General features: G+C 49.5%; 1 protein-coding gene across 1 annotated transcript in view; it reads left to right on the top strand.

Annotated features, from left to right (window-relative positions):
- The first annotated feature begins 6,353 nt into the window (after positions 1-6,353).
- Positions 6,354-12,203, top strand: part of RYR3 (ryanodine receptor 3) — a 507,628-nt gene continuing 501,778 nt past the window's right edge. Inside the window, exon 1 of the mRNA XM_055316631.1 lies at positions 6,354-6,470. Within this exon, the coding sequence (XP_055172606.1) occupies positions 6,420-6,470 (51 nt within the window). The 5' untranslated portion in view covers positions 6,354-6,419. The remainder of the gene's footprint in view (positions 6,471-12,203) is intronic.

Genomic DNA, 12,203 nt, shown 5'->3' with positions numbered 1-12,203 from the left:
AGGGAGGGGAGAGGGGAGAGAGAAATGATGGAGTGACTTATTTAAAGTTGAATTTGTTTATTTTTAATTCTAAGACTTGTCCTTCTCAGGGGCTCCTGGGTGGCTCAGCAGTTAAGCGTCCAACCCTTGATTTCAGCTCATGTCACAATCTCAGTGTTGTGAGCCTGAGCCCCTTGTCATTGGGCTCTGCACTTGGGTGGCCTGTCTGCAGGAGATTCTCTCCCCCTTTTCCTCTGTATCCGCCACCTCCAAAAGACTTCTCCTTCTCTACTGTTATGTTAAAATGGCCTTTCTTTAATAAAACAATGGTCATAGGCATTAGCAGTTGGATTTTTAACATGCTTAAACAGCAATGTAAAAAACTGGCAACCTCCTGGTACTGCTGAAAATTTTCTCTAGGTTTTACTGGTCCAAGGACTCACTGGACTTGAATGCTTATGTCCTCTTTAAATTCTAGATTGAACATGGTGTGTAGAGTTTAAAACATCTGACTTTTATTTGGATCTCAGATGAAAGTAACAGGTCACCCAGCAGCACTGCTCTTAATAGAGTCTGGGAGTGTCCAGTCGTACTTGTCAGCCACTGCGATATGATGCATAGGTATTTCAAAAGTAGAACTCATGTGCCAGGACCCTGGAGCTCTGAATGCCAACAGAAAATTGTGCATCCTTGCCATGTCATGAGAAAGATGCTGTGCTTTAATTCCTTGAATCACTTTAAAGGACATTTCACCAGCTCAGAGATGCTGGAAATTAGATCTGCACCAAAGAGCCTGTAGAGATAAACTGAACCCAGGGTTGGTCATAGAAACGTACTCTAGAACCAGAAGAAAGAGTATTCACCTACATTTTTACCTACTGCAATGTGGGTCTCACCCTGGCACCTGAAGTAAATGACACTCCATTCATTAATTAAGATTCAATAAATGAATCTCCATTCATTTCCTTCCCACTGTACACCCACCTATTTCGGCAGCAACTATTAAAACGGTAGTGGGTCAGAGCAAATTGTTGCTGGCAGCAGCTTCAATAAATCTGTGCCACTGAACTGCAGGAGAAATTAAAATGCGGAAATTAGAATCAAAGGCATTGAGTTTAGTGTAAGTGAGACTTATCTGATTAAGTATAGTTTCATAAAGCACTAGATCTCAATTTCATAATGCCCTAGGGAAAACCTGAGGCAGGTAGGCACCGACAACGATTTACCTTCCAGAAGAAGGCATGAATTTCAATATGCCATAGCAACAGAATACATTTCTCATTAAAGAAGCAGACATGATACGGCTCAGAATAAAGCTACCTGGGAAACAAACACCAAAAAGTGGTATTGGTGTTAATGGTGTTCCATTAACTTGCAATGCATGAGACAGGCCTAGAATGTTTTGCTTATTGGGGCAGGAAATTGTTTCCTAAAATGAGAGGAACTGTGTCTTTTTTGACGGGTAGGGGAGGAAAGGCCTCAGGAAAAGTCAAATGAGCAAGGAACTTTTAGAGAAGCAGGAATTGTTGGCAGACCTGAGGAGCAGGGTTTGGAGACCAATACCCTGGAGTGGGAGGGAAGGGGACCCATCTTCAGGAGCTACCTCAGTATTTTATACTGAGCACTTTTACAAGACACTCTGCTAAGCATTTTCTAATCACTAAATCATTTAAGTCTTAAAATAACTTGGCGAAGTAGGTATTTTCACCCCCATTTTTCAGAAGATGAAATAGGCTCTGAGAGTTGAAATCACTTGCTCAGGGGCATATAATCCCTAAATTGTAGAGTCTTATCCAGGACCCAGATCCTCAGCTTATTTTATGTCAAAGTCTATGCGATACAATGGCCAGAGGACTAGCTGAAGTAACGTTAAAACAGAGTTGACTTGGAGGTAAATGCAAATGAACTATTCCAGGAGAGGATCTGCCTCCCAAGCTTCTGCAGGTGTGCCCACCTTGCCTCCACCTCCAGGACAACTCAGAAGCTGCCCCCTCTTTGGGCGGTTTTGTTTCAGGATGCTTTCACCAGCATGGCTCATTCACTCTGACCTTATTATGTAATCTTCCAATCTTTAGGTGCCAGGGGAAAAAAGGGACATTTCTGTGTGTCTGGCTGCAGGAAGCATCCATAACTGGGGATCCTTGCTGTGTTAAGCAGATGAAATGTCTGTGACTTTTATAAAAGCTCAGATAACTTCAGGAAAAAAAATGTTTTTCTGCACCCGTGCCCTCCCTAATGAAGAAAGGATTTTGAGCCAAGGCTTTTTTGGTGTGGCTTCCATTTCTCTGGATCAGAGAAATACATCAATTTAGTAGTTTATTGCAAAGATCTTGGGAACTAATGACTAATCATTTCTTCACATTAAAAAAAAAAAGACTTCTGTAAGTGGGTATGCCATCCTTCCTATTAGCACCAAATCAAAAGCAGGTGTCCTTTTAGGAATTATTTCCATTCATGAGCTTAACTGGTGACAATACCTTCTCGCCCTATCGCCAGTAACAGTTATACAATGTAAACACTTGAAGGAAAGGTACAGAAAGGTGGGTTTTTACCTTTGCTCATGGAAAAATAAATGAATCTTCAGTCGCTATATGGATAGTACTTCTGGATATGGTAAGGCGTAAAAAAAAAAAAAAGATGGTAGCTAGTGGGATCAGCTCCCTCACCTGGACAGTCATTCCATCTTTGCTTTTTATACTTCCCTTAAGTGGAGCCCAAGTCAATGCAGACCAAAGCCATGAAAGCAATTAGCTGAAGAAATGTATTTTCAGCAAATAGATGCCTGCTGTCCTCAGGAGGTAAGGCCAAAATGGATACTGAAGACAGATTCAATGTTGTGTACAGTTTAATATATCTCCAACAATATGGGCGAAGGTTATCTCCACATCTGTGGTCTCTAAGCGTGGTAGATCTCAGTGAGTCCCCAGGCTTGGGCCTGCATTCTGTATGGCTAAACCCACCAAGATTTGAGGCTCTTGGCCAGAGTGATGGGGCCAGGGTCTCGGGTCACCAAACAGAGTGAAGCCAACTAGCCCTCCTGGAATTGAATCCACAACCCTGGCCTCATTAACACCACATGGATGATTGGCCTCTGGGAGAAAGCAGAGCAAATGACATGCTGAATTAGGTGACCATGGCCACATTAGTATTTTAAAGCTGTATCAGTCTTGCTGGTAAAGGACATATAAGAAGCCCTGTTATGTGAGAAAATCCTTAGGACCAAATACTCCATTTGAGAATCTGCCTGGGTGGGGGTGGGGGTGTGTGGAGATAGAATTTTATTTCAATAATCAGCCTTCAGATTTTGTCAAGCTTTTGACAAATTATATATGTAAAAGGTAAGGACATGCTGAAAAGATAAAAATGAAGAACTAGTTTGGCCCCATAGGCATACGGTTATTATGTGCTTCTAGCTACTGTTGATATTTGCTGCATAGCACCCCGACATTTAAATGCTGCTGGTCAGCAGGGCTGGCTTTGAACAACTCGAGCATCCTCTAAGTATGTTATTGCTCTGTAGGCACCTCACTGAAGGTGATGGTGGATGGCTACTAATGGCTGATGGCTTTCTCTATCAGGGAAAAAGGATTTAAAACCTGGGAGGCTTGTTTTGTTTTTCCTATTAGACTATAGTAGCTGCTATACCCTCGAAAACCTAGGTCCAAGTCCTTGGCCGTCTACAAAGAATGCTGGGTTTAGGGAGAGACTTAATTTAAAATGCAGGACATGGAGGAGCAAACCCGATATGTGGAGGACGTAGATAGGGTGGTGGAGAGGGGCATATGAATCGGACCTGCTGTCCTAGAAGCAAGGTAATGTAGTGTAAAAAGTACTGAAATGCATTAGTCTTGGAGTCAGGCAATCCAGTTTGGGTTGCTAGGTCTCCCACTAATCAGATGTATAAATTTAGGCAAGTAATTCTATCTTAGTTTATTCTGTCCTAGACTTGTTGGGAGAACTAATAACAAAACAAACGTCAAAGCATAGTGTCTAAAATCTACCTACCTACCTTCCTACCTTACTTGTCCTACTTTCCTTTCTTCCCACTCTTTCAGCTATCCCTGAGGTCAAGGACTTTGGCTGACATAGTCCATCTTCTATCCGTTGACCTGGACAAATTGAACTCTAAAGTGGTGAAATAATTTGAGCACCTAAATACAGCATCATTATTGATGAATTTTGGGGACATTTTAGAGAATGAAGGAGGATTTCACATAGAAGTGAACGTCTACATTTCTCCCTACTTTAAGGTGAAACCATAACTATAGGCTGAGCTGCAGAATAAAGCCTAGACTGGGTAATTAAAAAGCCCACGTTTGAGCACACTAAAGAGATGCAAGGATCACCAGGAACCCAAGTAGATCCAAGTATAATGGTGTTATATGCTCCTTTTCCACCTCCTTTTCATGGTGGAGTTATTTGACTGATAAAACAAATAGTATCCTACTTCGTGGACTTTGATTTCAGGAAAGTATGTGAAAAAGTCTTTTGTAGTCTCCTCAAGAACAAGAAATTTGGTCTGCAAAAGACTATACTTAGGAAGGTTCTTTACCTATTAAATAATCATAAACAAAAGTATAAAATTAACCCAAGAAGGGGCCCAGGGGTATGCCAAAGGTATGCCACATCATAGTTTAGTGATAACTAACACTTGGGATGGCATAATATAGATCCAAAAATATCTTATATTTTTAAAAGGTGGTCCTTAAGTACTTAGACATGACAAAAATGGCAAAGACTTGACTTTAGTGGTTCACGTTGGAGAGAAGAAAAAAAAACAACTCTAGAAATTCTAGTTAAATGTAAAACTAATAGGTACCACTGCTTCAAAGCCAATCCATTCTTAGGCAGCATACACAGACTGTCCAAAACCAGGGAGGACTGCACTGCAATTTAGGACGAATAAGGCAAACTGGAATGCTAATAACAAAGCCCTTACCTTTAGTGATACAGGCTCTGAAAACTATGCAACAGGTAATGGTGAGGGCAAGAGGATCTTTAACCAGAAGAAAGGAAGCATGTGTGGTGGTCACGTGAGTGTGGTGGATGCCGTCAGATATACAAAGTCCACAGGGTGCAGATGAGGTTCAGAGGAGGCACTAGGGCCAAGGTGCAGCTCTAGAGAAAGCAGTTTGGGTACGATATAAGAAAAACATAATTTTTCTTAACGTTTCTGACGTCTGGTAGAAAATGTGGGACTAGAACTCAAGAAAGGTCTGGTCTTTAAGGCAGAACCAAGAGAGAGCCCATCCACAAAGCAGCTATAAAATTGGTTAGGTCTCAGGTGTCCTCTGTTACCATCAGCTCAGAATTGTGGCCCGTACATCTTCTGGATTCCTCTTCATCTTGGGTCTACATCTCTTTCTAGTGCCCCGTTCTTTGAATCCTTCTCTTGCCCTGGAGCTTCCTGGCCAGCAGACAGAAGGTGGCACCCTGTACCCTCGGCTTTAGCAGGGACCAATCCTACAGCTCTGAACCCTGGAAAACCACCCGAGGCTGGGTGGGGTGTCAGCAGCCCAAGGACCTGGAAGGGGTCCCACTGTATCTACTAGTCTATCCCTTTTAGAGTCCACGGGCCGCACCCTAAAGTTTCGATGATGGGTTGGCAGAGACGAAGCGTTCTGAAGCCACCTGGCCTCTGCATCTCGAAAGGCATATGGGGAGCCCCAGAAGCTTCCTGGGGTACAGGAAGCGCTTACTCCGTCGGGCAGCAGTGGACTATCGAGGGGGTTAGTAAATGTACCGATTAGGTTTGAAGAGGGGAAGGGGCTCTTTTAAAGTGAGGAAAGGGCTATCCAGGGAGTTGCAAACTTTGTTATGAACGGACGGACGGTCACCCTCCAGCTTCACTGCACCGATTCTCCGTCCCCCGCTGCAGAGCACAGGCACCCCCTCTCCGCCTCCTCGGTGTGGGTCCCAAGGCCCTGGGGGCGCTCCCAGCACCGCGTTCCGAAACCAACGCGCGGGCGCACACCAGGGCGCGGCGGGCCCAGCGACAGGGCTCCGTGCCCGGCCTCCGTTCGTGCGTCGGAGCAGGGCAGGGGGCCCCGTCTCGCCGCCGCAGAGGCGCGGGGGCTGGAGACGCGGCGCGGCGCGGCGCGGCGGTGCGCGGGGGAGGCCCCACTGCGCGCTCCCCGGGCCGCGCCGCCCCCGCCCGCTCGGCGCCTGGCGCTGCGCTGCCGGCGGGGCCCGCGGCCGCCGCGCACTTGCCGGGGCGAGAGGCGAGCGGGTGGGCGGGCGGCGTGGCTGGCGCCGGCGCTCTGCAGTGCGGGGGAGGGTGAGCCCAGCTCCGGGCGGCCGGGGTAGCGGGCGCTGCTGAGGCTGAGCCGGGAGCCGGAGGAGGAGGAGGAGGAGCCGGGGAGGACGCGGCGAGAGCGCGGAGCGGCGGCCGGGGGCGCAGGGCGCAGGGGCGCTGGGGCAGCGCCGACGCCTCGGAAGCCATGGCCGAAGGGGCAGAAGGAGGCGAGGACGAGATCCAATTCCTGCGGACTGTGAGTCTCCGCGGCGCGCGGGGGGCGGGGGGCGCAGCGCCGAGCGGGGTCCCTGCTGCGGGGCCGGGCCGTCGGGGGCTGCGTGGGGCGGGGACACCTTCTCTTGCCTGTGCCTTCCTCCCCTCGCCGCCCCCGCCCAGGCCCCCACGGCCACCCCTGGCTCCCCAGCAACTTGCTACCGGGTCAGAAACCTCGGGCGCCCAAACTTGCAGCCAGGGTTTGCTGGCGGCGGCCCCGACCCGCAGGATCACAGGTGGATGCTCCCGCCCCGGAGTCGGGGCGCTCTCGCCCCGGCACCCCCCCGCGCCCGCCGCCTCCGAGGTGCCCCCCTGCCCAGGGGCCTCCGGAGAGAACCCGCCGGGCAGGGGCGGCGTGCGGAGCCCAGGGCGCGAAGGGGGCGCTGGCGCTCGGCCCCGGCCCGGGCCCCGGGATGGCGCGGGATGGCGCGGGATGGCGCGGGACACGGTCGCCCCGCGCGTCGAGCCCCGCGCCCCGAGCCGCCGGCCGCCGCCCGAGCGGGGCCCCGAGTGCCTGCCCCGGAGCCCGCAGGACGGGGAAACCCCGGTCGGCGGCTCCGCGTCACTCAGGTCCCCTTGCTGGCACCGGAGGGCGCTACTCCGCCCCAGATTCTAGGGGAAGTGGCGGGGGGAGGGGGGCGGACGGGGCGGGGATGCGCTGTAGCCGCCTCAGCCCCCCCCCCCCCGGAGTTCACGCGGAGTCTCTCAAGGTGGAAGGCGCCCTGGAGGGGTGGGGGGACATCCGGGGGCGTCCCAGCTCCAATTCCAGCCAGGTGACCTTGAGCAGTCGCATAATCCGCCCTTCCTAGCCTCAGTTTCCTCTCGTGTGAGATGGAGAGACTCTAACCGACGTTTCAGGCTGATAAGGATTAAAGGAGATAGTGGATGTCACAATGTTTTGCAAACTGTAAATTGCTCCGTAAGTGTTGGAGCATTTCATACGCGCGGTCTAGCGCCCCGGAGTTATAACGAGACTCGGGCCCGCTCCCCTTCGCTTTAAGCACCCCCTGTGCCCCGTCCCCTCCCCTTCTCCCAGACCCTTGACTTTCTCTTCCAGACATGGTTCTGCTGTCAGGGCTGGGGCTTGGGTCTCATTTAGGAGATACAGAGGATCCCAGTGCCCTTCTGATATAATCCTCTGATATTCCAGAATTATCTGTGCCTTCACCCTGGACCCAGACACCCTCCTCATTTCTCACCTCTGCACTCAGCGGTCCAGCTTCACACCTGCCACTCCTCATGCCTTCAGGTTGTAAAGCTGCCCATTCTCCCAAAGCCCTGTGGAATCAATCCCTAAGCTTTCCTTCCAACAGGTGTCCTTGCCATTGGAAGGGTGGCACCTCAGGTGCTCTCTGCCTTGTGCCCTTCTCAACCGGTTGTCCCTTTTGCTTATAAGTAATGATCTTCCAAGCATCACCGACTGAAGAAATCAGTCAATTCTGAGAGGTTGGGTCGGTGTGAACTAGATGATTCAGAGGGTTGAGGTGAAAGCCTGGTGGTTTTCTTGAGAGCCACCACCCCTTGTGTTTCCCTTGGCTTCTGTGGTCACCTTCCCTGGCTCTTCCTCTTCCATCAGGCAGTGTAATGTATTTGGTATCCTTGTAACCAAGGCTTAATGTACAGCAGTGGTTCTTAAATGCTTTATGTTATGGGTGTCCCGTCCCAGAGATTAGAGTAGTTGGGCTTTCCTTAAAAGCCCATCCATGGGGACCCCTTCAGGGTTCAAGGACCCAGGCTAGGAACCTCTGTTGCAGAGGTACTGCATATCAGCTATGGCTTCCAGGGACTTGGGGCAATTATTATTGCCCCTAGTAATCACCTGGAATGTTTTCTAGGCGGGTTCTTTAGTAACTTGGCAAACATCTTCATCTGTGGTTTTACTGGGGAGACAATAGGTGGTGAAACGGAGGCACAGGAAATCAAGTCACTTGGCTGTAGTTGCCCAGCAAGTTGCTGATGATTGTCATTACATAATGTTGACTTAAATGCCCATGGTGGCCCGGTGTGGAGCACTTTGCCACAGGCTGTGGTCCTCGTGATACACTGTCATGGGCACTGCTGCTTTCTGACTCACGACACTATCTCTCGATATCCAGGAATTAGGCACAATTATTTCTGCAAACCCAGTCACCATAAATTTTGATTTGCACAGAAGTTTGACTTTATCTTGCTGCTTTTAGGGGAAGTTAGGGATCACAGGGCTGTGCTCAGAGTGGGGTTTTCTCACCTTTGAAAATGCCTGGATTTGAGAAGCTTTTGCACTTTGAACTCCCCCCCCCCCCGCCCCACCTTAGGGCCTCTTGCTTCTCCCAGAACAATATCTTTTAAAGCATTTTGGCCACGTGTCAGTCATATAATGCCTCCTCGCCTTCACATTTGTCCTGGACTGGAAGGTGTTTGATATTTGATGATGGAAAAGAACTTTATCTTTGCAACTGAGAACTTTAACAGATTGCCATTCTAGACAATAGAGGCTTTTAAACCTACTTTAAAAAAACTGACCAAAGAATAACATTGCATTGAGGATCCTTGTCAAGCTGTTGGTGGTTACAGTATCCTGTTTATTATGATAGTTCCAGCTCCTTTTATTTTTGTTACTATCTGTGACACAAAATGGGCCAGGCCTGCTGCAGTAATCACAATAGGTGTGTGTCCCTGGGCTTCAGACACTTGCCGGGAGGTGGGTCATGTTGGGTGCGTCCTTCCATATGTTTGAAGCCCATTCTCTCCTCAGTGGGGGCCGTCCCCACCCAAGGGTTTCGGAAGTGCAGGTGCATCGTGTGGACCAAATGCCCTTGTACCCCAGACCTTCAGATGGCTGTGTAAGACTACATATCCTCTCTGGCCTTCTCCAATCACTGGCAGTCATTTAAGTCAATGAGAGAGAGAGAGAGAGTCAGCCAGAGAGCCTAAGAATTTTCTTTAAGCAGGAAAATCTTTCCTCCCACTGCTGCTGGCAGTGGCATCATCCTGCCTTCTGAGTGATCTTGCTGACGTCATCAGTGACACTGACGTGGCTCTGAAGCTGCTCAGAAGCAGATACACCTGCCAGCCACTCATCTGGAAGCAAGAAGTTACAGTGACAGGAGTGATAGTGACCCCATTGCCAGCCGGTCGGAGCAGCTGGCACCCCTTAGGCTCTGAGAGGGCAGGGGAGTAGCTGTCTTCTCCGCTTCCCCACCCCTGACTTCTTTCTCCGGAGCTAGGGGGTCCATTGAAAAAGGAAAGGAAGGAAGAAAGACCTCCAAACCTCAGCTTATCATTTGACAAAAAAAATACCACAGCCTTATCCTTGCTAGCCTCCTCTCCACCATAAAGTTAACTGTGACAACTCAAAGTGAGGTAGAGGTTCGTTTCTATTAGTTTTAATTAAAGATTGCTCACAGATGCCTAATCCAGCCGTCCATGTGGAAAGTTGTCCTCAGTCTAAATTTGGCATCTGGAGGGACAAGAGGAGGTGCTTGGGCTTAGGATCCAGACTGCTCCCCTGGTCCCGGTTCCTCCCTACAGGGTGACCAGGACAAATCCCTGCAGTTGTGCTGTGGCCCTCCTGTGAGCCCACAAGCCTCCAGAGCACGTTGTCCCAGGGTGAGAGGACAGTGAACCTGCACTTGGTGGTTTATAGATCCCCGCCGGCTTCTCCCCTCAACAGACTCCATTCACATACTAACAGCCACAGGAAGCCACTGGCTTGCTTTGCGTCGCTTTTTCTCCAGAAAGGAGGTAGACTGAGTGATTTAGGCCTTCAAGCAGAGCATCTCAGGGGAACAGGGGCAGTCCTGGGAGGGGGTGCGAGAATGCAGACCCGGATACCCAGGCCCCTGTCGGTGCTGAGCTGTGCTCTAGGGTCGATGTTTAAAATGATGGAAGTCAGAATGTGCCAGCACGCTGGGCTGGCATCACTTGCCAACTTCTCAGTGTCCTTTCCCTTGGCTCTGGAGTACTGATCTCAGTAAGGAACTGTCACAGAAGAGCTGTACACTCAGCAGCCCTCCTTCCTGGGGAAATTCTGTGGGGGGCTGTGTAAAGGAAGCCAAGTGCTTCTCCCAAAGAAATGAACTTGGGTCAGAGGGGCCGCATCTGCGTGAGGGGCTGGCCCCGGGCTCTTGAGGCCCTGACTGCCGCGGAGTGGGGGCTGTCCTGAGGGAGTTGAGGCTACTGAGCTCCAGGATCACAAGGTGATAGTGACTGGAACTTAGTATACTTGGAACACGCTGTGGCCCCGTGTAAGGGGAGTGAGATCAAGAACAGGTATGCAGGTGGAGAAGGTGTACGTCTGAGGTCTGTGCATGTCTTGTCTTCGGCTGATTTGACCATTAAGCAGGATGAGGACCCTTCCGTGAGATACAGTTTTAAACAATTCTTCATGCCTTTCCCCGTATTGATTTAAAGGAAAAACAGATATATATCCCAGGCTCCTTAGGATTGGTGTGAGGAGAAGAATATTGAAAAAGGGTGGGAGGAGTTTATCTGGAGAGCGAAAGACTCCGGTAGTTACTTTCAAAGGATTTGAACTACAATAGATCTTATTATGTCTCTCTGTGTTTATTTGCCTCTTCTGCTTGCTTGGTGATCCTTTGTTTCGCTCCTTCCTGGGAAGGATTTTTTTATTTCATAATGTGGGTTTTCCTTTACTATGTAAAGAATTTTGAGTGTAGAAGCCACTGACTCCATCACTTTCTAATTGGCTTGAAATCCTTTTGAATGATTCTTACCAATGTCAGGTATAGGCTGGGAAGGTCCCGTGAAACCAATATGTAAGCTCATTTTCCACGATCCCTCATCCATATAAACCCTTCTATATTAGCTTGGTCTTTAAGCTACCCTTGATACAAGATTTATCCAGTAGGAGTAAAATGTAATAAATTTTTTTTTTTTTTAAATTCAACTCAGACGCAGGAATTCTTCATTTCAGCCCTGGCTCACTGTGACCTTGAATGAGTCATTTAAGAAAATTGAGGTTTCATTTCCCCCACTGTATGAAGGTGGAATCTGCTTTCATGGCTCCACAGAAGTGTAATGAAAGACAACAGTAACTCCAGCAGTACCCCGAATGGGAGACAAGGGTGTGTTTGGTAGGGTAGTATCATTGTTTCCCTTGTGTGGGATGTCAGCCCTACTAGTGATCCAGCTCCTGTTGCTCCCTGCCCAAGGTTCTTACACTGTCTCTGGTGTCGGTCCAGTCCCAGTGTTGGGAAATTACTTGATTAAAGCGAACACCAACTCATCTCAAGTTACTCGACTAAAAAACTTGACTGAGAAGGCAAGTTGCTGGGTGTAAGAGCCTTCAAAGGGCCAGGCGGGACCCCAGGATTGCAGCCACCAGATAGAATAGAGACTTTTCATCTCCTCAGAAGATTAGCAGGGCTACTATATCCCATAGGACCCCCTTTACTTCCTGAATCCCATGTCTCTTGCTTTTCCAGCTACCCCCCTGTTTCTTCCCTCCCACTGCCTCTAGGAGCCCATTCTTCCTTTTCCTCCAGGGCATTGGGACCAGCTTTGCAATAAAGCCAGCTCTGCTCTTCCTCCCAGGGATTTTGCTACCTCAGTCTGCATCTGTCTGGGGACTCAGGGCTTTTGCAGAGTTCCTTTGAGTCGCACCTGGATGAAGCAGATGCTTTTGTGGTGGGAAGGCAGCCAATGCTGAGGCTGCAGGCACCGCTTCTCCCCAGAGGCTGCATCGGGTCTTCTGGGCTTCGGGCTGGTGTCCCCG

This window comes from Nyctereutes procyonoides, unplaced genomic scaffold (genome assembly GCF_905146905.1).
Source record: "Nyctereutes procyonoides isolate TBG_1078 unplaced genomic scaffold, NYPRO_anot_genome, whole genome shotgun sequence".
NCBI lineage: Eukaryota > Metazoa > Chordata > Mammalia > Carnivora > Canidae > Nyctereutes > Nyctereutes procyonoides.
The sequence above is the reverse complement of the archived record's forward strand: the minus strand, read 5'-3'. Positions and strand labels throughout refer to the sequence as shown.